This window comes from Salvia hispanica, chromosome 1 (assembly GCF_029641045.1).
Source record: "Salvia hispanica isolate PSC_SH4W2 chromosome 1, Shi_PSC_v1, whole genome shotgun sequence".
NCBI lineage: Eukaryota > Viridiplantae > Streptophyta > Magnoliopsida > Lamiales > Lamiaceae > Salvia > Salvia hispanica.
The window spans coordinates 65,991,998-66,016,626 of NC_142692.1; the positions used below are offsets into that span (position 1 = coordinate 65,991,998).

Here is a 24,629-nt window from a genome sequence, read left to right on the forward strand (position 1 = left end):
GCTAATCATAGCATACATCACACTGCCAACTATGGATGCATAAAGAATCTTCTGCATCTCCTTTCTTTAAGCTTCAGTCTTTGGTGTTTGGTCAGCTGATAGCTTGTAGCGTTGCCCCATAGGAACTGAGACTTTCTTGAGATTATCCAAGGCAAATTTCTTAAGAATTCTTGAAAGATAGTCTGCCTGAGTCAGCCAAATCCTTTTCCCTTTTCTGTCTCTAATTATGGACATTCCCAAAATTCTCCTTGCTGGACCCAGATCCTTCATTTCAAATACTGCTCTAAGATCCTCCTTTACTTTCTCCACCCCATTCTTGCAAGCACCAGCCAAAAGCATATCATCAACATAGAGCAAAAGATAGGCTACATCAGCTCCACCTTCATGTTTAATGTATACACACTCATCATATTTTGAACTTGTGAAGCCACTGCTAACCATGTGATCATCAAATTCTCTATGTCATTGTCTACTAGCTTGCTTTAAGCCATAGAGACTCTTTTTCAGGAGACGCACCTTTCCTTTATTCTCTGGCTTGATGAAGCCCTCTGGCTGCATCATATAAATTATTTCCTTCAAATCCCCATGCAAGAATGCGGTTTTAACATCAAGTTGTTCAAGTTCCCAGTTGCTTCTAGCCCCGATAGCCAACAACACTCTGATGGAAGCATGCTTCACCACAGGGCTAAATACCTCATCAAAAACAACACCATGCTCCTGTGTGAAGCCTCTTGCCACCAGCCTAGCTTTGAATCTTACACCATCAGGCTCAGCAGCTTCAAGCTTTTTCTTAAAAACCCATTTGCAGCTCACAACTCTTCTACTATCTAGTTTGTCAACCAGAACCCATGTTCCATTCTTCAACAATGACTCTATCTCCTCAATCAGTGCATGCATCCATCTTTCCCATTCCTCAAATTGCATAGTTTCATTATATGAACTAGGCTCATAATGCTCTACTTCTTCAGCCACTAATAGAGCATAGAAGAGAAATTCAACATCTGAGTACTTCTTTGATGGTTTAGCAGCTCTCCTGGTTCTGTCTCTAGCCAATTTCCAAATCCTCAGACCACCTTCTGCCTCATCTTGCTGAACAGGTGCATCATTCATTACTGGAGCAGGAAAATCATCAGCCTGACTTTCATCAGACTTCTCAGGCTCCACCTCAATTGCAGATGTAAGCCGAATTGCACTTGTATCTCTCTTGAAAAGCAACTCAGCACCTCATAGTATTTTCGGGGCGTCTGAAGATTCGATCATTTCTCTACGATTTCTCTTGCACTGCCCCTTCCAACGGGTTTCGAAGAGAAAATCCTTTATTGGACCCCAAACTGACCTGGGGAAATCCACGAACTCAATTTGATTATTCTTTGCAGAAACGCGTCTATTTTTAGAGTCTGTCTCTGTAAATCGAAAGTGGAATTCATTTTCCTTTCCATTCACTCGGATTTCTTCCGTTTTATCGATTTTGTTCGGATCCGCCAGAAGACCACATCCCTACTAATGACAATCTTCCATTGCCCAGGTTCAACACACCAGAGCCTATAGCCTTTCACTCATGGCTGATAACCCAACATTACACATCTCAATGCCCTGGCTTCTAGCTTCCCCTGCTTTATATGTGCAAAAGCTCTGCACCCAAAAGTCCTCAACTCTGAGTAACCACCATAGCTTCCAAACCATCTAAAGTCAGGAGTATCACCATTAATGCTAGAAGATGGACACTTACTGATGAGCTTTACTGCAGTAGATGCTGCTTCTGCCCAGAATTTCTTCTCCATACCAGATACCAGAAGCATGCATCTCACTCTTTCTAGGATGGTCCTGTTAGCCCTCTCTGCTACCCCATTTTGTTGGGGGTACATGGGCACAGTCCTATGCTGCTTTATACCTTTCAATTTACAATACTCATCAAACTCCTTAGATAGGTATTCAAGGCCATTGTCAGTCCTAAGGCACTTTAGACTAACTCCCTTCTCAGCCTCTACCTCTACACACCATTCTTTGAATCTGATGAAAGCCTCAGATTTCTCCTTCAACACATATAACCATATTCTCCTAGAATAGTCATCAATTATGCTCATGTAATATCTCCTTCCTCCAATTGATTTTTCTTGAGCAGGGCCCCACAAGTCACTATGTGCATAATCTAAAGGTTGTGTAGAAGTATGAGTACCTTTAGGATAGGGCATCTTCTTGGCCTTTCCCAGAACACAGTCCTCACATGAGACTGCTCCCTTAGCATCTGTGCACTGAAGAACTCCCTTCTTCACAAGCTCCTGTAGGGTGGCCAAGTCTGGAGTGCCATTGAATCAGAGAGCTGGCCTCCACAGCATGGGCCTCACCCATGTTTTTACTGCAAACAAAAGCAGTCAGATAATACAAACTGCCCCTCCTCTCTGCCTTCATCAGAGCTTTTCCATCTCTGCTAACTTCCATCTTTCCACCAATAGAACTAAACGAGCAACCCTTTCTCTCAAGAAAACCAAGTGAGATAAGATTTCTCTTTACATCTGGGATATACCTCACTCCTGTTAGAGCCACCATTACTCCATCATCCCCCTTCAACCTCACTGTGCCAATTCCCTTTATATAGCAGACTTGGTTGTTTCCAAGGATGACTGACCCAGTGGCTTCCTCAATCTCCTCAAACCATCCAAGATTATGACTCATATGGAAACTACACCCCGAGTCATAATCCAAGATGACAACACCCTCCCCTCCATTACATTTAGGACTTCATGGGCCTCATCATCTTCAGCTCCTTTCGTGGAATTCACAGCCTTGCCTTCACTCTCTTGCTTTCTCTTCTAGGCAAAACAATCCTTCTTCAAGTGTCCTGGCTTCTTGCACCAATGACAAGAGCTGGTTTCCTTTTGCTCAGACGAATTAGCATTCTTGGATGATTCTTGAGGTTTCTTGAAAAGTTTCTTCCCCTTAAACTTCTTCACTTTGAGACTTTCAGCACTGCTATCACAAGCCTTCAACTCACCCTTTTGAAGCTCCTTAGCCCTCAGGGCTGTCTGAACCTCAAGCAATGTGATAGTTCTATCTCGGCCATATAGAAAAGCATCTCGAAATTGATCAAAAGAGTGTGGCAGATCATTCAACAATAGGATCACCTTGTCTTCATCCTCAAGCGTTACATCGATGTTTTCAAGATCGTCTACCGCCTTGTTGAATTGCTCTAGCTGCTCTAAGATTCCACTTCCTTCCAAGAACTTGTAGGAATAGAGGCGCTGCTTCATAAACAGCCTATTTACGAGAGATTTCGTAAGATAAAGTTCTTCCAACTTCACCAAGATACTCGCCGCAGTCTTTTCCTTTGCTACTTCACGAAGTACCTTATCGCCGAGACATAGAACGATCGCGCTATGTGCCTTCGCCTCAATTTCAGCTTTCTTGGTAATCGCCTTCTCATCAAGGACCTCATTTCCTTTATCATCCTTGTCTTCAACCGATAGAGCCAACGTCAAGCCTTGCTGAATCAACATCGCCCTCATCTTCATTCTCCAAAGGGAAAAATCGTTCTTGCCGGTAAATTTTTCCGCCTCAAATCTAGAGGCCATCGTCTTCGTGGATCCGCTTCCAAATCGAGAAAACAGAACAGCTCAAAACACCTTTCACTTCCGGTAGACGGCGCCAATTTATTAGGATTGAAGCTTAGTTTGTGAGCGTGAGGTAAGATTGAGAGATGATGATGAGACGCGAAGAATCAAGAAGTTTATTGATTGAATCGGAGCTCGTATTGAGAGAGAACAATTTGGGGAAAAATCTGTTTCAACTTACTAAACAAAACTCACTTTTAAACTCCTAAAGATCAACTGCTAGTTTGATCTAACGGCTCACATTAAATCGCCAAAACTAAAGCTTAATCTAACGGTTGTTGTAGCTCCGAAGCTTGATTGAGCTTCAACCTTGATCCTCGGCTGAACTATCATCACCACAGAAACTATTCTGGCAGCTTGGTCTATGGACTTGACGTTGGTGCCATGATTTTCCTTTCTATCCAGAAAAAGTTCTTGGAAATATAAATGAATTAAGGAGATGGTCAGACAAAAGACAAAGCTCGGCGAATTAGGGAATGATCTTCAGGCTTGACAGCTTTATCTTTGTGAGCTGTCTGTTTTTGTGTTGGTGTTGGTGTTGATTTGTTTGCTTTTGCAGGTTTGTTGTTGGGTTTTTACTTGGGTTGTTTTGGTTTTGTTTTTTGGCTTGGTTTTATTCTAGCTGCTTGATTGTGTGCTTTGTTTCTCTTTGTTCTTAGTATCAGTTACTAACCTTTTTTCATACGTGACCATTTTTATTTATACAAAAAAAAGAATAATGCCCTGATTTATAAATTTATTAAAAAACAAAATAAATAAATTATTTTTTTATATAAATTTTCAAAAGCAAGTAGTAAAATTGAATAATAAAATATATAATGTTCAACTATTAAAATTAAAATTTACAAAATTAAACAACAAAAATAAGCAAATGAAATCAAACAGAAGTTACTTTACGATTTTAAATTTACAAAATAAACAAAATTAAAATGGAGAATAAAATAAAGAATTTTTTATCATATAGAATGTAACAAAGTTAAGAAATTCTCCAAATTTTCGCTTAAAAGAAGTTGAATGTAGAACTGATGAAAAATACCGAAATATCATAATACTGCACTTACCGTACCAAAAAACTAACGAAAATATTGAATTTTTGGTATACCGCAATTTTTGGTACGATATGATACCTTACCGATAGATTTCGGTACAGTATAGATATTTGTATATGGCGGAATACCGTAATACACCAAACATACGGTATATACTGAAAACGGCAAAGATCTTTGATGTCATTGACGAAAACAGCAAAGATCTTTGAAATTCCTGTTAGCAACACCTTCGATAACGCCGTGACGCCTCTTGTGCATATTTATCAATCGTTGGGCAATCTGCACCATTAAACTTCTCAGATATGTATTGAGTATTAAAGCTTCGATGATCCATCGATAAAATAGTTTGAGACACTCATACCTCATTGAATCGACGACGATGTGTTTGCACGCACGTCCGTATGATTGGTTTACAGGTGGCACGCCCACATGCAGTTTAGACCGTGCACCTCTAACAGCAACGCTACGCAGATGTCCTAATAAATCATTTTTTTGGATTATTGAGTGATACATTTGTAGAAAGCATTACTTCCTCCGTCCCACATAACTCGTCCTATTTTAACCGGACTCGGGTTTTAAAAAATGTAATAAAAAATAAGTTGAAAAAGTTTGTGGAATGTGGCTCCTACATTTATATATTAGTTTTATAATAAAATGTGAGTATGAATGAGTTGGTGGAATATGTAGTCCACTACCAAATATGATAAAAATGAAATGGGACAAATTATGTAGGACGGACCAAAATGGAATACTGAGTCAAATTATGTGGGGTCAAATAATGCGGGACAAAGGGAGTATAAAGTAATAGCTCACGATTAAAAATGTACACCCTCCATCCCACGTTACTTGCAGCGTTTCTATTTTTAAAACAACATAATAGAATAATTTAGATTTTTATTCTCAAACATAAGATAATAAATATTTACTATATTTTTTTTCTCACAATTAACAAATTAAATCCATTTGTTAATCTGTACCAAAAAAGAGAATGCATCTACTAAAAAAAGGAATGAGTAATAAAGCGAGTCGAGAATCTGGTGAAATTGAGAGCTCAGAATCCATAAACTACAACACAGATTTTAAATCGGAAAAAAAAAACAAAATATCTTAAAAGAACTAGTATTGAAATCATGATAAAACCAAACAAAACATGGACATCTCTAGGCACCAACAAGCTCAGTTGGCTCAGCAACTGGCTCCTCTGCAGGCCTATCCAACTTTGATCCAATATCTTCTGTGTAATCACCATGAACCTATACGACAAAACATTCATGAATAATTCAGGTGGCATTGGCTCATTGAACAAACAAAAACATTTCAATCAACCAAGATATGATATCCTAGGAGCAAGGTCTAAGTACTTAGTTTAGGAATTATCAACATTAAGAAAATTCATGATAGGAAAAACATAGCTTACCTCCATCAACTTGCCAAGGTCAAATTTGGGTGCTTTCAAGATCTTCACTTTTCTGATGTACACATTCTGCAGGGGATAGATGCTTGAAGTAGCCTTTTCAATCTCTTTCCCAATTGACTCGGGAATGAACTTTAGAACCAATTCCTTCAGACTGCAGGACTGTGCTTGGTTAGCCATGATCTCACGCATCTTCCTCCGAATCTGAAAAAAATACAAGATAAAATTATACTGAGTACAGTTGCTTGATAACCTATTGATGATATATCATGAGTAATGGATAACATAAAGTTCAGTCAAATGCAATGACAACTGTATAAGCAAATCTATAAAGATAATTTACCTGGCGGACTTGGCTAGCCTTAGCATAGCATGTAACTTTCTGCTGGTTTACACGCTTCTTAGTGAAGGCAATGCAAAACATCCTAAGGGTGTATGCATCAGTAGTCTTCACATCGATATGGGCCTCAATAAGTGATTGCCTTTTCCTTACAAGTGATCTCAACTTGTCTGTGGTGAAGTCCATCCCCTAAAAGTGAATACCATAGGTTTAAGATTACAAATGTAATCATGTGAGAAACCCAAGTAAGATTTTTTTATGATTATGCGTACCCAGAAGTTAGTGAGAACATTCTTTCCCTGAACATCTTCGACTCTCAAGCGGATCTTCCTGTAAGCGTGATCCTCATCACCTTGAAGATCAGCCAAGGACGCCTCAATCACACGGTGCTTGAGACCTTCAGATGCGATCTGATGAGATGTAATAATGCCATTAACAAACAAATAAGACTACAGGTGAAAGACCATAGGCCAATGAGGGAATCCCACAGTATCTAAATTTGGATTATAGGCGCAAATCACATCTTTACAAGAAAGAACTACTTCTACCAAAGAAGGATCCATAACTTCCAACCGATCAAAGCTTTTCTATGTTTAGTAATGACATAAAAGTGTCTAATCACTAGTTCCCATATGTAATGCACTGAAATTAGTTCTAATAAAGATCCGGAGTAAATTATAGAATGCAAAATACACACACATTTTCATGTCTACAAGGTTATACATTCAAATGAAAAAATCGGGTAAAAATTGTAGTTATCATATATGCGTAAAACCGAAGGAATAAAATTAGTACCTTTGTACCCTGTGTTCGGGTAATTAGGGTTTTCCCAACGTTTTTGTTGCTGAAAACTGATGGAGCCTTGATATCATACCATTCCTTCTTTGCGAATGGATCAACACTAAACCAACACGAAATATTTTGTTTTAGTACGGGAAATCAGGATACTGAAAACTTCAACACTTAATAAACAATAGTAATTCACACAATCGAAATTAAGCAAAAGTAGCAACTCACGCCTTCTTCTTTCCTCCCTTCTTTCCCTTTGAAATCCTCTTGTTCTTTCTGCATTATATCAAACAAAAAATCAGCAATCGAAGATAATAAGTTAAAGAGTGGGCGGATTGGTTGTATGGTGATGAAGAAGGAAATATACCCGACGGCCATGGTAGAATCGCAGCCGAGCTTCTGCTTGAGATAGAAAGCTGATGAAGATCACATAAACCCTAATTGCAATTGCGGCTTTTTATGTTAAGAAACTATTGGGCTTTTTAAATGCTGTTGGGCTGAGTAATATTTTCTATTTGGGCTTTTTCAGTGCTAATGGGCTTAAAATATTTGGAATCACTTTTTACTCATATGTGCAGCCATATTTCAAAAAAAAAAAAAACATAAGATTTCTTGATTTAATTCTTCTCTTAGTTAATAATCAATCTCCAAATTTAAGGCGAGGTGTGAACATTATTTTTGATGTTTTTAGGGATTTGATTTCATTATTCTTAGTAAACTAGATTAGATTCGTTACATAAATGCCGTCCATCGAAGCCTATAAGAAAAATACACAAAGTTGTAAATGACACGAGTTTTAATGTATAATTGATAAAGTAAGATAGAGAAAGAGAAAATGCGGTGGAAGTAGTGTTAGTGGATTGTAGAATCCACATTTAGTAGAATTTGTGGATCCCTAACTAGGAGAATGGCTCTAACTAGATGCCCTTATTGAACGTTGTGTTATTGGTTTGGTACTACATCCTAGCTATAATGATTGTTAAACCCTTGAGAAATTGATTTGACTTCCGGCTCTTATTGAAGCATACAATTCACACAAGGCAGAAACAAATAATGTATATATCTACTTAAATGATGTAACCAACATATGATGTATCAAAACATAACCAATGAATGTACGTAACTGCCTAAATCTCATTTTTAGTGTAAAAAATTCTCCAACTATACACCATACTCAAACTCATTTTTGAGTTTTTTAATGAAACAACACTAAATTTAAGTAAACACCAAAATGAATAGCTACTGTATATATTTTTAAGATGTTGCATATCAGTCCTAATCATTATTTTGAGATGTTCAAAAAGTCGGGCATATTTTGATAATGTAGTATTAATGTAAATGAGTCTGCCATATTTTACACCTAACTTTTTTTGGAAATTTCAAAAGCTTTTTTATTGAAAAATAAATAAATACTAGGATTAGCAAGCTATCGTGAGACTATCATATTAGTGAAGTATGTTTTTTTTGCAAGTAGTAATTAATAAATTTAAAAGTAGTGTAATTTTTTGAATATAAAGTATATTTAATAAGTACAAAATATATTAATAAGAAAATTTTGTTTAATTATTTAATCTATACAAATTATTCTTAAAATATTGTGGGATTAATATGTAAATTAAATAAGTATGGAGGCATAATTGAAAAAGTACAGATATGGTGAATATTTTTTTGGGTGTAAGTTTGATGTAAATGATTGGAGTATAATTACTTTTTGGTATGATCCAAATTCAAAACTGGATTTGAGCTCAGTGTAAATGGTTGGATATGGCCTTAGCGTCGTTAGTTTTGTTATGTATATTTAGTTTGATTTTAATACAATAAAAATTGATATTGTCAATTTTTCATTTTACAAAATTCATAAAAATCCAATCTTGATTTATCGACAGTCAATTTTGACGGTTCCGTCAAAAAAAAGATCGAATCGACAACGATTTCGCTTGTTTAGGAGCCAATTTTTAAAAAAAGTGAATATTTTGGACCAACTTCTTATTTTGGCCATATGTTTAGGACCAATTTTGATCTTTATCAATAATATATCACCAGAAGTTTCTGAACAAAAACTTAAATACATTTGAGGAATTTTTATACTCTTTCTTTCCACAATAAGAGTCACATTTTTGCCATTTTATTCTGCCCCACAATAAAAGTCACATTTTACTTTACCATAAACGGTAAGTAGGTCTCACATTTCACTAACTCACTCCACTCACTATCTATTATAAAAGCAATATAAAAAAATGGAACCAATATTACACTAATTTTCCAACTCACAATTCTTTACACTTCTTTAAATCCTTGTCCACACCAAATGTGACTCTTATTGTGGGACAAAGGGAATACTATTTTCAGGCTTTTGTAATATTTAATTTTGTGCCACATTCAGTAAACAATTAATTTGGGGAAGTTGTTGTTGTACATAAAAAGTAACCCAATTATAAAATTACCTCAAAATCAATTATATTTATAACATGTAATCCGGAGTATTCATTTATATCATTATATGGTATTTGTTTGCCCCAGTTAATTTTAAGAAAAAACAAATATATTTTCCCCATATTTGCGTATTCGCTTCAATTCAAAATTCTAAGTATGGCAGTGAAAGCAAATCAAATGCCAATTAATTGACAAGAAGAATGAATCATTTCCATTTCTCTGTAAACAAAAATAAACTATATATATATAAATCCCTAAACCATAATATACACAGAAAATTTACGAAGGAAAAAGAAATACAATGAAGAAAATTTTGTTGTTATTTCTTTTAGCGGAAATCTGCCTTTTTGGCGATGGATGTTTTCTCACATCAAAGCATCATGTCCATATCCTTAGCAATTTGCCTTCAAATTCTCCATCTTTAAAAGTTCATTGTGAATCTGGAGATGATGATCTCGGAGACCACTTCCTTTACCCAAACCAAGATTATCAGTGGAGTTTTTGTCCAGATGTCACACCAACCACGATATTTTTCTGTCGTTTTTTTTGGGGCAAAAAGAAACAAAATTTTGAAGTTTATCACGAAAAATTCTTCAAGGCCAGACCAAATGAGTCATGGTGGATAGCGAAGAGCGGTGGTATTTACTTTAGTAATCACTCCGAATATAATAGTCAAGCACAGAAGAAATATGATTGGCAAAATCAATCGGGAATAAGAGTTTTGTGATATTTTGGCAATGTATGTATGTATTTGAGACTATTGCCTATGAAATAATCATAATTTGAGCTATACTTCTCTCTCTTTCAATCGTATTTGTAATTCAACACTGTGCCGGTCTTGTCTTGTTTTGTTTTGGTTACCACTTAATAATCGGTTATTCCATTTTTGGTGGACTAAATCATTTCAAAATGGGATTATTGGTTCATTTAGACGACAATTGATCGGTTAATCAAACTCCTAATATAACTCCTTTGTGGAAAACTGCGATTATAATAGAACAAAGTACATTTAGGTGCATATTCGGATTAACAATGCATATATTTTATATAAAAGATAAATAGGAAAAATAGTTAAAAGTATTATTATTAACGAAAAATAAGAATCGTCAAAAAATTATAAACTAATTTTAATAGAAAGATCAAAATAGAAAAATATAACTATTTTTCTTGGACAAATGTAGTGTAAGAATGCACGAGCAAACATAGTTGCTTAACTAAGAGATCAACTTTATCTCGTTGTGAGTTTTTTCTTTTGTCCTCTGTAACACGTCAAATAGCAGTATTATGTAACTGCATCCTGAGATTTAATTTTTCCCATTAATTCTATTTTCATTTCTCTTAACGTAGTATTAAACATAGATTAATTTGCTATAGTAACATATGTATTTATTAACTAATTTGTGCAACGTAACACGTGTGTTTTTTATACTGTAAGCCTTTGCAAACATATGTGAGGCATTTATATCATGTCATTTCGTTTGTAATTTTAGATGAAATGGTTATATCTATCATCAATTCGACACGTCATGTTTCATTAATATATGTAAGTTTCGTGTATATGAATTAATTTCATATATCCTTCATCTTGTGAATACCTCTATATATATGAAACAGCAATAACATACATTTGTGTAAAAGACTAATGGCTTCTCCAAAATTGATCATTGTGTTCGCTTTCTTGCTTGCCACTCTAGGTTCTTTCTCTGTATATTTATCTCTCTATTTATCTATCTGTTTCATGCATAACTTGACTCTTTTATTTTTTTACGATTGACAGAGTTAGCAAAAGGTGTGGGACTAACGTGCCAGAAGGTCGAGGATTGCTACGATCAATTGAAATGTCTCACATTTGAAACTGAAATATTGGCATGTGATAATGGGGAGTGCGTTTGTATCAAACAAAGCTTGATTGAAGCCGATGCCCCGGACACCCTCCCCCAGCAAGACGATGGCTTTCCAACGTGCCAGATAGACAAGGACTGCGAGCTTCTCGTAGCATGTATCGATGCCACAATCAGGTGCTTTGAAGGAAGGTGCCGTTGCATCAAGGATGAAAGCATTTGAGGAGTCATTTGATGATGGATCGAGGAGAAGAAATCATTTTTACGTATATTTTGCTAATAATTGAGTATAAGTTAGTATCAAACGTAGCTAATAAAATGAATAAACCTTTGAATGGATAGTTTATGTCAGTCTCTCTTTATAATCATAATTATTCACACAAAACAAACAAAAAATTACTTGAAATGTTTCTTATTTGTTTATAATGAAATCTAACGAATTCATATATTTAAATAACTATAAAATTCATTTAAATAGCATGATCAAAGTCCGATTTATAAAGTAAGTAAATAAAATCAACATAAAGAAATTGATCAATAAAAGTACTACAAGTAGGATTATGTAAAGATGACAACCCTATGTAAAGATGACAACCCTTTTTAAAGATGACAACCATTTTTAAAGTAACATAAAAGTAATTAAAATTAACATAAAGAAATTGATCTATAAAAGAACTAAAAGTAAATAGGAAAAAATGTAACCACGGAGTGAGTTAGAGCATAAGAATGTACTACGGAGTACTTCTCAAGTTTTTTTTACCCAGAAAATCATGATTTTTACTATTAGGTTTTGTAACAAAATTATATGCAGATAACTCATAACTTAGTACTCCGTATGCGAATATGTTTCAGATATGCATATATAATCACTAATAACGATTGATAACTATTTAAAAATTTTGACATAGGGTATCCGATTAAAATAGTTGACACTCTTAGTTAGTCTTAAAATTCTAAATATTAAATATAATGCTGTTAAGCTTTTTCTGTCTCTCTTCTTCTTTGATCTCTCTACATATTTTAGCCGGCCGAGATCTACCCACTTTCATTTAAGTCTTGTCTGACACTTAGGGTCTGTTTGGTACATGAAATTTCAAATTAAATTTGAATTTCATGGAATTGAATTTGAAGAAATTGAATAATAATTCAACTCGAAATCATTTGTTCGGTTGTCAAAATGATAAAATTGATATGAAAGTGTGTGTAATATGTGTTTGTATGTGTAGTATGTGAAGATGCTCAATTTTACTAACTACTTAGAATTTCAATTATCTATTTCTGACGTGAAATTCAAATTATGGAATTGGAAGAAATTAGAATTGTAATTCAATTCCAAATGTAAATATTTTGTGGCACCAAATATTGATTTTGGAATTGAAAACTCCAATTCGAATTCCGCAGACCTAGTTACTTGATATCGAAGGAATAGTATGTCTTACAATCTTGATGTAAATTGGTTAAATTCGTATCGGTATGCTAGAGTGAGTTTATGATAATCATGGAATAAATTAGCTGTGTGAGCAAACTCCGACAAAGGCACAAAGATCAACAAGGTCACAAAAGGCGAAGAAGTTTGTAGTTTTATCGCAACATCAGTAGTTGAGACAGCATCTCGGGTTACTCTATCGGATCGCCCACGGTCTCTTATCGGTATTTCATTGTCTATTCTGTGGTGTACATTGTCGAAACCAAAGTTCCAAAGTCATTGCCACAAAGAATGCTTGGAACCAATGGTATTGGTGGAAAGATGAGACTCCCAAAAGAGTTTTGGGGTCTTAGTCACAAAGCAATAATGTTCAAATCAAATACAAAATCATGACATTATAGTGCAATATAGGCAAGTTGAATAGTATTTGGTATTAGTAAGAGTAATAAACAGGGATAGGATTAAGAGATTCAGCTGAGTTACACTTACATACATGCCTACTTAATAAGTACTTACACCATTTAAAACACAAAGCTACTACTAACTAAACCATAGTTAATGTTAATCCTCCTCACTTTGCTCTTCACATCTCAGGCTCAGCAGTGTTTGACTCTGCTTCTTCATCTTCATTGATTTCCTACAGATGAAAACAGATGTTGAGCAACTCACATTTTCATCAAATTGAGGAACAAAAAAAGTAACCTGAGGTGGTTCTTCCTTTTCATTCTCCACACTTTTCATTTTCCCCTTCTCAATGGGAACAATCTGCATAAATCAAAATTCACTCAAATTCGCCTTCTAAATTAAGCCCCAAAATCAAAATCAGAGTGACTAGTACCGGAGCGTAGCGGAATTGGCGGCGCTTGGGCGGGTCATCGGCGGCGGATAGGGGGGTCCAGCGGCAGAGACGGAGGGGCGGCGCGTCGTTGCGCTTGCCGGATTTGGAAACGGTGGCGGCGGGGGAGGTGACCCACTGCTTCCTCCACTTCCTGACGCGGCCGGTGAAGACCGGCGGCGAGGGGCCGGAGGCGTAGCGGGAGGAGGCGCGGCTCTGTCTGGACCCCACGGCTTCCATGGAGGGGTGTCGTGGCAGATGGGGAAGACACGAGAGAGCTTCTCTTTACTTCGGTTTAGTACTAGGTATTGGTAATGCCAACACTAATTAATTCACGTTTCCCCAATTTTTAGATTCTCCTTTCCTTTTCCACCTTTGCTTTGGAACCGTTGGATGCATCTTTCAGATAATTTTTTTGTCATTTCTCGCACGAGTCACACCGACTCACACTCACACCCCCCCCATTTTATTCGGATATGGATCCCGTGTTGTGGCTTCAAGCACAAAAGGGGCTGCTGTTACACATAATAATTTTTTTAAATTAAAAAAATTACTCTCTCCGTCCCACGTTTGGAGTCACTTATTGTTATAGCTCGAATTTTAAAAAAAAGTTGAAGTGTGTAATAAATGAAGTGAGCTGGTGGAGTGTGTAATAAATGAAGTGAGATGGTGGAGTTGGTTGAAGGTGGTTCCCTTTTGACTTTTGATTTTTGTTTTGATTTATTTTAATGTCGATAATGACATTTTTATGTAATTTTGATGAAGAATGGAGTAAAATTGTATGACCAAATATGGAAAATTCTAAAAATGACTCTTAAACTGGGACGAACTTTTATGGTAAAAAGTGACTCTTAATCTGGGACGGAGGGAGTAATATATTATACTCCATCCGTCCACGATTAAGAGTCTCATTTCTAAATGGCGCGGGTTTAAGAAATGTTAGGAAAAGTGGGTGGAAGAAAGTTAGTGGAATATGGGTCTCACTTGTATATATTAGTTTTAAATGATACGTGAGTGAAATGAGTTAGTGGAATGTGGGGTCTCTTTACCATTTATGGTAATTATGAACCGAGACTCTTATTCGTTGACGGACAAAAATAGAAAAACGGAACTATTATTCGTGGACGGAGGGAGTATATTATTATAATTTATTATTACATATGTAACCGCAGCCCTTGTTGTGCTTGGAGTCACAGCAGGAGATCCAAACTCATTTTATTCATTGTCTCGTCTTTTCTTTCTCAAATTAAATATAGTAACCAATAACTCTTAAATTCTCATCTTAAATTCTCATGATAATTAAATATTGAATATCATCTTAACTAGAATATAAAGAGAATTAGAAAAGGATATTCTTTTTATTAGTATGTAATTATTATTATTATTATAAAAATCATAATGTATATTGACTAAAAAAATTCAAAAAGAAAACATTTATTTTTGGTAGTAATAATTTTATTTGGTGATGTTGTATATATTAAATGACGATGTTTTATAACGCAAAGAAATAGATATGTCTATTTTTATAAAAAGTCTATCAACTTTGTAACCTTAACAATTTAGCAATGTAAATTTGAATTTTGAGTTAGGCTTAGACCATCTCCAATTATACACCAAAAGTTATTTTTGGTGAAGATAAGATCTCCAACCATATATTAAATCCAAACTCATTTTTAAATTTTTCAATGGAATAACACCATATCAGGTGTTACTGGGAAATTTTTGTGACAAATACTCCAAAATGGTGTAAATGGTTAGAGTAAAACTACTTTTTTGGCATAACATATACTCAAAAATTGATTTGAGTTTAGCGTAAATGATTATAGAGATGACCTTAAAAGCGTGGGCAGAGCCAACATATGTTAAAATGGGGTAAATGCACCTCCTCAAATCATTAGTAACATGCCTCATCTGTCCCATTGGAGATGACTCATTTTTCTTTTTTATTTGTCCTAATCAAGATGACTCATTACTATAAATGAAAGCACTTTTATATTTACTTTATTTCATCTTTCTCAGGAGTACTTTATCCTCTCCACTTAACACAAAAATAAAATTGCATAAATTCTCGCTGTCCAAGAAATGAGTCATCTTTCTTGAAACAGAGGGAGTACTATTTTTTCCCCCAATTTTACAAATTTTTAAAATTTCTTTATATTTGTTCTTCTCACATTCTCAAATTTTCTTTGCATATAATTTTGCTCTCCATTCATTTATATTCCTGGGTCAGCCCTTACTTAAACGCATTATTGTTCCATTCAAAATTTTAAGCTTTAATTTTTTAAACTTCAAACAAAGCAAAAGAAACCAAGAGTACAATATCAAAAATTACGAAGAAAAAAATATAGAAAGAAGAAGGGAAATAAAAAGAAACGACGTCGCATTTTGTTAGATTAAAATATCTTATCCTGTTTATCTATCTTTCCATTGTATTGCAGCCTGAAGAAGAAGAAGAAGGTGGTGCTGCAATAACAAAGATGGAGTCTTTCTGTGCTACCACTGTCCAAACCTTCTTCCATCTCAAGCCCTCTTCTTCCTTTTCTCCTCCTTCTTATTCCGCTGTTTCTTTCCTCAAATCCCACTTCAAGCAATCACCACTAACTCATTCTTCCCGCCAATTCTCCCGAAGAACAAATTCCACCCCATTTGTAGCGTCGGCCGCCCCCGCCACTGCTGACGGCGCCGTTTCCGACAAGCTCCCCGCCGACCTCATTGTTACAGAAACCCCCGAACCCAACTCAAGAGTCAGTTTTCTTTTTCCCATGATCATCTCTCCACGTTTATTCCCTCTTTAGTACTAATTGAATTTCTTGTTCTGAAACATCTTTACGGATACTTGACACCACAATAAGTCAATTTTTGTTTGTGGCAGTTATTAGCAGTCCACAATTCTGATTCTCATATGTCTGCAGGTAAAGTTGAGTGTTGAGGTTCCCGCAGAGGTATGTGAGGATTGTTACAGAAGAGTCATGAGGGAGTTCACCAAACAAGCAAAGGTAGTAACTTGGACTTCTTAGCTTTTGATGCTTTGTCTTTATGGGAATATTCATATATTAGCCTAATTCAAGAACAGAATTTCACAAGGTTGTGTGAGGGTTGATTTATATCTATTTGATGTTAGCATCTGTTGGATTTGTTTTGTTTGGAGAATACTAGGAATTCTGTCAACTAATCATATTTGAGGTTTCTAGTTTTCTTTATTCTCTGGATGTTCAAGAAAGTATCTACAAACAATGGTGATGAGTCTCCAGATGTTCAAGAAATTATTGAGATTAGATTGATTTTTTTGGTGTTCACCTTTCATCAGAGATCACTCTCTCACTTGCCAATGTGCTAACTATCTTTTAGTACATCCCCTTGCAATTTTTCTATCTATTCAGCTGTATTGACCAGAGGATTTGAATAATGTTTGTTCTATCGTTGCAGATCCCAGGGTTTCGTCCAGGGAAGAATGTCCCAGAAAGTATACTTATTAGTTATATTGGGAAGGAGACTGTTAAAGGAGCCACAATAGAATCTATCTTAAAGAGAACACTTCCGCATGCCTTGTCTTCAGTGAGATTCATTTAATAGTTTCTAAAAATTGCTTCCCTTAAGATAAATTGTGATTATATTGATATGCGACTGGGATATCTTGTAAACTTGTTTATCGGTTCTTTTATGCACGTAACAATTGCTCATTTTAAGAAATTAAAATGAAGTAAATGTTGTCACAGCATTTGATATGATAGATTCAAATAAGACTGTTCTGTTACTATTTTTTTTTATCATACTTATAAAATACTGCAGGTTTAGTGTATTTGTTAACCATTTTTAATTCCTTTTATTTTGTAGGTAAGCGGAAAAGCCTTGGAAGATTCAATCCGCATTTCAACTAAATTTTCGGAGATGGAGAGTTCGTTTTCGTCAATGAAATCTCTGAGGTACATTAGCTATTTCAAGAAAAAAATCTCCTCACAATTGATGCATCAAAACAATGAGTTATGCTTGGCAAGTAGTATGTAAATACTATGTACTGAGATATCAGAGATTCTGACCTCTTGACCTTTACTTTGTTTTTTGGCAAGTAGTGATGATGGGAGTGGATCTCATTTTATGAGTTTTGCCTTGACCTTATAGTGCGTATGTGTAAAATATGAAATGATGTTCCTGGTACTAGGATATTTCATATATACCATGCATTTATGACATAATTCACCTAAAGATTGCTAATACACTATTATAAAAGTTATCATCTTAACACTCACAGCTGGAGTTCATGCTTCCGAACTTGTGGTCAGATATGATATATTTGTTGATGTTGCTCCTGAACTCATATGGAATCCTGAAGATGGATACAAGAATTTAAAGGTTGTTGTTGAGATTGATAAGGAGATAGATGCTCAGACTGCAGCTGAACAAGAACTACGGCGCCGTCACAAGGCTCTCGGTGCTTTAAAAATCGTAGTTGACAGAGGACTTCAGGTAAATTCAAAACAATATAGTTGCAATTCATTTCAAGATTTTGTGAAACATAAATTTCTTTTGTAAGATTTGAGGTTCCTGGAAAATGCAGTGTCTTGTGTTAAACTCCTGTAGTAGTAATTTTTTTGAATGTCTATCTTAGATCATGATCTTTTGCTACCACTGTGCTGAATTTTTCTTTCATTTCTTACGTAACTGAACATGCTAAACTTCTTTTTCACGTTCATCTAATACTTTTTGTTGCAAGTTTAGTTTTTATGTTCCTTATTTACAGTGATTATTCTGTTGATCGCATGAAGCTGACATAAGCAGTTGCTTCTGTTGTTAGTCTTGTAATTTGGTTCTTTCTCATTCGATGAAGTTATTTATAAGCTGAAAACCTGTTCAGCTAGGTGATGTTGCAATTCTTGACATATCAGCTGCGACGATTGAGCAAGATGAATCAACTGGTAAAAGTATACCATCTGCTGAGAGCAAAGGTTTGTTTCAATTTCTTTCTGTCATTCTTTATATTGAGACTCACAAACATATTCCTACGCATATTTTTCATCGTTGGTTTTTTGTTTCTTGAAGTGCTTATGCGGAAACTGCAGAATTTTGATTTACAATAGAATAGGGGATTGACAGATGAGAGTGAAAACATGAGCTTTCTGGTTTGATATTTATTCTTTTCTGTTTAGGTTGACACCAAATGTCTATCCTTCTGAGAGAGTAGACTGTAGATTGTATAGATTTTTGCAAAAAAGTGAATGCATCTTCATAAATGTGAAAGAGTTTTGTGAAGTTTAAATAAGTGGATGTTTGATTCGGCAGTTCCATGTATACATTGAGTTATGAAATTAGTTTTACATTCAATATTTAACATATTCCCTTATAGGTACTTACTATGATGATTATGGAAGTCATTCCTACCTCAAATCCATTAAAGGTTTATTATATTATTTTGCAATTTTATTTTTTCAGGATTTCGGTTTGACACTGAAGACGAAGATAAAGTCCTTCCAGATTTTATGAATTCAATTGTTGGAATAAAACGTGGCGAAACTAAGATATTCCCTTATACCTTCCCTGATACATGGGAACAAGAAGATCTCCGTGGTGTCCGCGCTCTGTTCACAGTTAGTTCTTTCATCATCACGCGCATGATGCACACTTGCTCGTATCTTTTTATACAGATTCCTGTCAGTTTGACTGTATTATCATTTTTCTTATTGCGCTTCATAACTCAGTCCAAACATAAAACATGTAGATATTATTGTTCTACTTTACATTGTTTAGCAGACTGAGTGAACATAAAACATGTAGTTCTTGACTAGAATTGATTTTCAAAAGTCATATATCAATGTGAAGCCGTGTAGATATTATTGTTCTACTTTACATAGTTCACATTTCCAATCCATATTTCTGGATAAATATATCAAGAGGTGTTTTGTGGTCGAAACATTTCATAGTTCGTAAGATGTGAACTGCACGTACAAATTTTCAATGAATATAATCTTTCATGTACGGAAATGGTATGTACGAAGTGATTCCCTAACCTTAATCTTTCATTACTTGTTCTTTTTAAGGTGGAATGCAAGGAATTGTTCTTCAGAGATCTGCCCGAATTGAATGACGCAACTGCTGAAAAGATTCTGGCAGGTTGCTCCACCATTGAGGAGGCAAGTTGTTGCACCAAACTTTTGCACATATAGCGAATTACAATTGGTATGTTTATCTGCACGGGACACACGACTTGAGATTTAATGTTGATTGTATCTTGATTTTATGCAGGTTAAGGAAACATTGTTGCAAAAGTTTCTTGAGCTGGAGCAAACAGCTAAAGAGCAAGCTGCAGACAATGCAATTTTGGATCAGTTACACAAAGTAATCTCTCTTTTTCTGTAAAAATAAATAAATAAATAAATAAAAAATCATGTGGTTATCGAGCTGATATACGACCAGTTCATGTCCTCGTTACTAAAGACTGCTCATCTTATCCTTGCTCATGCATTTGAACTGATACTGATGCATTCTTTGATTCGATTCAGATGGTTGAAGTCGATATTCCTCCATCTTTGTTTGAGGAACAAGGAAGGCAGCTTTATGGAGCACAACTTCTGCAAATTCAGGTTAGGCTTGCTGGAAATCTAACTGGTTATTTAGAACATCAGCAGTTTTCCGTTGAAAAAGTACTCACTAGATCGATTATTTACTTTTTCAGGCTAATATGAAACTCAATGAAAAACAACTGGAAGCCCTATCAAGTCCCAAGGCAGTGAAGGATTTCCTCGAAAACCAGAGAGAAAATATAACGAATATTATCAAGCAGAATCTAGCTGTTGGTGACATATTCAAACGCGAAAACTTGCAGGTATCGTAAAAATTTCCTCTTTCTTGAACCTATTTTATGCGGTTATCTATGTAGTTGTGATAAACTTGGTGGCACATTGAGAAATCGAACATGGATGAAGTTCTCGTGAATCATATTAGTGTAGGGGGTGTTAGCCTATGTTTATCGCAGACATGGTGGGGTTTTCATATTAAAAAACAGCAGAGTGTATATATACATACATTCGACTCCAAATTTCGTTCAGTTCAGTTTAAATCCCTCCCGTGTGTCACGAGCTGTTTTGAATGTGGTTATTGTGATTTGGTGTGATGCAGATAGTAACAGACGAGATAGTGAAGGAGGTTGAGAATTCGATCGATGAGTTTAAACGCCACAACCAAGAGTACGATGAGGAACGAGTCCGGGAACAGGTTACTATAACTATGTTATTCATTTTCTGCAATCTGTAATCAGAAAAAATAAACCTTGAAATCAAAAGCTTCTCATCCTGAAAAGAAGAGTGATGTTTTGTTGGTCAGGTACAAGAGGTGCTTGAGGGAGCAAAAGTACTAGAATGGCTGAAAGAGCGTGCAGACATCCAGTTCATAAACAAGTAAGAGAGCCAGAGACGGTCACACCCGATTTTGAAGGGAGAGGTATGAGATATATCAAGGTTTACACCCTTCCATTTCTCAGGTTTAGTATAGATTTGCACATTCTTTTTCGACGATTGGACATGTTCTTGAGCTTTTTTGGATCCATTTTAGCAATAATATAATGAAAATCAATTCTAGTTGTGTTTCATTTGCTTTGAGTTCGTTCCTACTCATAATATAATGAACTAAGGATCAAACAGTAATAGCTAGGCAGCTTATAAAGTTGGAATCTGTTTAAAGTTTGATTCACTTTGAATAGCCTTGAGAGATTTCTTGTAGTTAAATCTATTGAACTCGTTTCGAACCAATAATTCGACCGTATTAGACCGCGTGCGTCTTGACCATCGCGTGGAGCGTGCATGACAAGAGCCTGACTGAGCCGAATTTTTAAAAATATAAAACAACTAAATTCGACCGTATTTTATAGTAATTTTTTGCAATTTAACATCGGCGTGCTCACTTTCTCATATTTTATTTCTATCAATTTGGGCCCGTCAAGATTTGAGCCACAATTGGCCACATATCTCATATGTTCCCTCTTGTTTAGTATATTAGAATTGGCCCAAGAATTGATCCAAATATTATGGAGTATAAAATAAAGACTTTGACTTAATAGAATTATAGATTGACAAATTTATCCCTTTAAGTGGAAATGTGGAAAGGTGAAAAAGTGAAAATGTGGGATAAATGTAAAAAACCAAATCCATTTCTTGGTGCACTTTTCAATGCACACCCAAATCTTACCTATTTTGCAAGATTGAATGAAAATCGTTAATTATAACTATAATTTTAAATATGTAGCAAATTGAGTGTGACGTTGATTGATTGTATGCGACACCTAGCATCGATTTAGACATGTTGGCAGTCCGATCACATTATCCCTTCGCTGCATCTCAATCATTTTTATGTTTAACCAATTAATTTTAAAAGAATATTTGTTGGGACAAGACTAGTACACAGATTAAATCCTAAATAAATTTGGTTTACATCAAAAATATTTTAAAACTTGAATTATTAGTATTAATAAAACATTCAAATTATTAATATTGTTCTAAAAATATAGTCATTACTGTAACTATGTAATTTCAGCATTTCATTTTAGTACTATTATTTAGATTTGCAGCCAATCTTAGATTTTTGGCAAATACTACTAAAATTAACTTGCTATAGTATTTAATTACCAATATGCATATTGTGTTTTTAAAAGTTTATAAGTTTAAGAAATACTAAATTAATTTAGTAACTTGCTATTAAGAAATATTTTCATACTGCTTTTATTTGCTATTATAAAAAAAATTGGAGTATAGTTTTGTATTCATGAAAATGCTCGGTTGCTCTTTCAAAATCCAAGGGATAAAATTTACAATTTTTTCTACTACATTCATATTAAAGCATATGTATTAACTATTAACATATATTTTCATATTATTTATGAAATTTAGTACTCGTATTTCTAAGTACGTATCAAATTTTTTTAACATATGTATCTTGGGGTGAAATGAAATACTTTATGGTATAAATTCGATTTTATTATATGCCGTAGTCTCAAAAAATAATCGAGCCTAGAAAATAAAAAACACGACAAGATCAATTCTATCATCATGCATTGTGATTGATGTGTATATAATTGTCATGTTTCCCACCGAATATATGTCTTTTTTTCCAAAATACCCATCTTCTCCCGAGTCCCGTGATCACATTATTTTGGAATGTTTTAATTCTACCTACATTATTTTCCAGTCTAATAAAAAAAGGAGAAAGGAAAATGTTCGGCGGCCGACTGCTACAGTGGCCGCGTGCTGCCGCGAAATCAGCCGTGCAACTGGGCATTCCACCCCACACAAGACTAAAATTAGGGCCGCAGTGGCGCCTCGTTCTAGCCTCGTCAAGAGCAACCAAATCTAACCTCCAAAGTTCAAGAGCAACCTCGTCAAGAGCAACCAAATCTACCATCCACGAATAGATGTCTCATATTTGATCGATTTGAATTTTAAGAAATTATTTGATTTTGTAAAAGAAAATGGTTAATAGAAATAATTATTAGAATGTTGGTCCTATTTTTTTTTAATTTTATAATATGATATGAGTAGAGTAAGTTAATGGAACTTGAGGGTCATTTGCCAAAAATGATAAAAATAAAATAAATTATTTAATAATGGACAGACTAAAAAAAATAGAATATTTAATGGTTGTGATGGAGTAATTCTTTTGTGCAAAATGAATAATACTACTCCATATAGAATCGAATGATGGCTTTGTGGGGTGATAAAAAATGCAATTAATATTTCATAGAGCTCCAAGCCGTATTAAATTATTAAAATAGAACGGCTGATGATTGGCTATTCCTAAGACGTGATTTAGTAAGTGGCTCCAAATAATTTTTAAATGGACAAATAAACACACGAAAAAGTTAGGAGGTATTCATATTAAATAGGTTGTGAACATATTCCATTATCAATTGAATATACAATGGTTAGGGGCTCGAATCTGTTGGTCATATTCTATAATGCTACATATGTTGTTCCTATAATATTGCGCCGCAGGGTGGCTTGTGTTTTTATTTATTTTATTTTTGTTATATTTAATTAATTTATTTTTGTTTAAAGTTAATATTATAATTAAATAATTATGTCCAACAAAATAATTTATAGAGTTGTATTTTTTTTTATTCAAGTAATAATTGTAAGTGCTGAAATAGAAAATTACACTACCAAAAAAATTACTCAACATACAATTATTTATATGGGTTTGCTTGTTCTTTTTGTAATGTCTCAAATATAGTACTACTCCATTTGTTATCATAAATCCTATCAAGAAATGAGATTTTTGAAGAACCAATGACTCCGCCGCTAGCTTAATCGGTTGTAATGCATACCCCAGTTAGCCCAACCTATACACTTGGATGAAACGAAAAGTAGCATACCTTATTGCAAGTCCAAGTTTAAAGCTTAGATTATTATTGTTATGCTATGGAGAAAGGACTTTTTATCTTTTTATAGATGTTGAGGTTGAGTCACGGGTATTGAGCTTAAAGGCTGGAATATTAGGTTGGATTTTTTAGATCAAAGAGGAATAGGTTGGTAGATAGAGAGAGGTGGTACAGTCTAATCTTTCCATTAATGTCTAAGTAGGGTGAGTGATTTGGCGATCAAATTTAAAATTGATTGTATCTTTTTCTATTCGACTTTATCCACCTCAACCCTAAGAGCATCTACAATGGATGCAGAGAGGCTGCGCCGCCTGGGTTGTCCCAACGGGTGGCGGCGTCCATTGCAGGAGGGGGTGAGATGCGGGTGGATAGGGGAACGGGTCTTGGGGTTAGTGAAGGGTGTGGTGGAGAAAATATTTAGTGGTTCTTCCATACCAATATAACATCATGAAGTGGTGTGTCCAACCAATTATCTATTAATAAATAGGAATATAAAAAGTCACTCATCCAACTAGACATGCAATTATTTAGGAA

General features: G+C 35.0%; 4 protein-coding genes across 4 annotated transcripts; 2 read left to right on the plus strand and 2 right to left on the minus strand.

Annotated features, from left to right (window-relative positions):
- Positions 1-5,667: 5,667 nt before the first annotated feature.
- On the minus strand, positions 5,668-7,637 carry LOC125185489 (small ribosomal subunit protein eS1). Its single transcript, XM_048082019.1, has 7 exons — positions 7,568-7,637; positions 7,429-7,476; positions 7,207-7,312; positions 6,684-6,821; positions 6,415-6,600; positions 6,075-6,275; positions 5,668-5,910 (listed from the first exon to the last, which is right to left on the minus strand). Exons 1-7 carry the CDS (start codon positions 7,576-7,578, stop codon positions 5,818-5,820), a joined length of 783 nt encoding a protein of 260 aa, XP_047937976.1. The 5' UTR covers positions 7,579-7,637; the 3' UTR covers positions 5,668-5,817.
- Positions 7,638-11,271: 3,634 nt separating this feature from the next.
- On the plus strand, positions 11,272-11,805 carry LOC148934432 (uncharacterized). The gene is made up of 2 exons (XM_089066490.1): positions 11,272-11,327; positions 11,411-11,805. The coding sequence occupies exons 1-2, from the start codon at positions 11,276-11,278 to the stop codon at positions 11,695-11,697; spliced, it is 339 nt and encodes a 112-aa protein (XP_088922616.1). The 5' UTR covers positions 11,272-11,275; the 3' UTR covers positions 11,698-11,805.
- A 1,503-nt stretch (positions 11,806-13,308) lies between these two features.
- Positions 13,309-14,071, minus strand: LOC125223611 (uncharacterized). The gene is made up of 3 exons (XM_048126828.2): positions 13,739-14,071; positions 13,603-13,665; positions 13,309-13,537 (listed from the first exon to the last, which is right to left on the minus strand). Exons 1-3 carry the CDS (start codon positions 13,973-13,975, stop codon positions 13,484-13,486), a joined length of 354 nt encoding a protein of 117 aa, XP_047982785.1. The 5' UTR covers positions 13,976-14,071; the 3' UTR covers positions 13,309-13,483.
- A 2,088-nt stretch (positions 14,072-16,159) lies between these two features.
- Positions 16,160-21,314, plus strand: LOC125218441 (trigger factor type chaperone family protein). Its single transcript, XM_048120110.2, has 13 exons — positions 16,160-16,479; positions 16,648-16,731; positions 17,162-17,290; positions 17,570-17,658; positions 18,016-18,199; positions 18,588-18,678; positions 19,163-19,317; positions 19,768-19,860; positions 19,973-20,065; positions 20,230-20,310; positions 20,403-20,552; positions 20,846-20,941; positions 21,050-21,314. Exons 1-13 carry the CDS (start codon positions 16,213-16,215, stop codon positions 21,125-21,127), a joined length of 1,590 nt encoding a protein of 529 aa, XP_047976067.1. The 5' UTR covers positions 16,160-16,212; the 3' UTR covers positions 21,128-21,314.
- Positions 21,315-24,629: the final 3,315 nt, after the last annotated feature.

Excerpts from the sequence above, each read along its gene's own strand:
- LOC125223611 (XM_048126828.2), bottom strand. The coding sequence starts at position 13,975 with ATGGAAGCCGTGGGGTCCAGACAGAGCCGCGCCTCCTCCCGCTACGCC. Across the intron at positions 13,666-13,738 it reads GCCAATTCCGCTACGCTCCG|ATTGTTCCCATTGAGAAGGG; the intron begins GTACTAGTCACT and ends TGATTTATGCAG. Across the intron at positions 13,538-13,602 it reads AAAAGGAAGAACCACCTCAG|GAAATCAATGAAGATGAAGA; the intron begins GTTACTTTTTTT and ends TTTCATCTGTAG.
- LOC125218441 (XM_048120110.2), top strand. The coding sequence starts at position 16,213 with ATGGAGTCTTTCTGTGCTACCACTGTCCAAACCTTCTTCCATCTCAAG. Across the intron at positions 17,659-18,015 it reads TCGTCAATGAAATCTCTGAG|ATATGATATATTTGTTGATG; the intron begins GTACATTAGCTA and ends ACTTGTGGTCAG. Across the intron at positions 20,311-20,402 it reads CACAACTTCTGCAAATTCAG|GCTAATATGAAACTCAATGA; the intron begins GTTAGGCTTGCT and ends TTACTTTTTCAG.
- LOC125185489 (XM_048082019.1), bottom strand. Across the intron at positions 7,313-7,428 it reads AAGGGAGGAAAGAAGAAGGC|TGTTGATCCATTCGCAAAGA; the intron begins GTGAGTTGCTAC and ends GTGTTGGTTTAG. Across the intron at positions 5,911-6,074 it reads ACCTTGGCAAGTTGATGGAG|GTTCATGGTGATTACACAGA; the intron begins GTAAGCTATGTT and ends TTTGTCGTATAG.
- LOC148934432 (XM_089066490.1), top strand. The coding sequence starts at position 11,276 with ATGGCTTCTCCAAAATTGATCATTGTGTTCGCTTTCTTGCTTGCCACT. Across the intron at positions 11,328-11,410 it reads TTTCTTGCTTGCCACTCTAG|AGTTAGCAAAAGGTGTGGGA; the intron begins GTTCTTTCTCTG and ends TACGATTGACAG.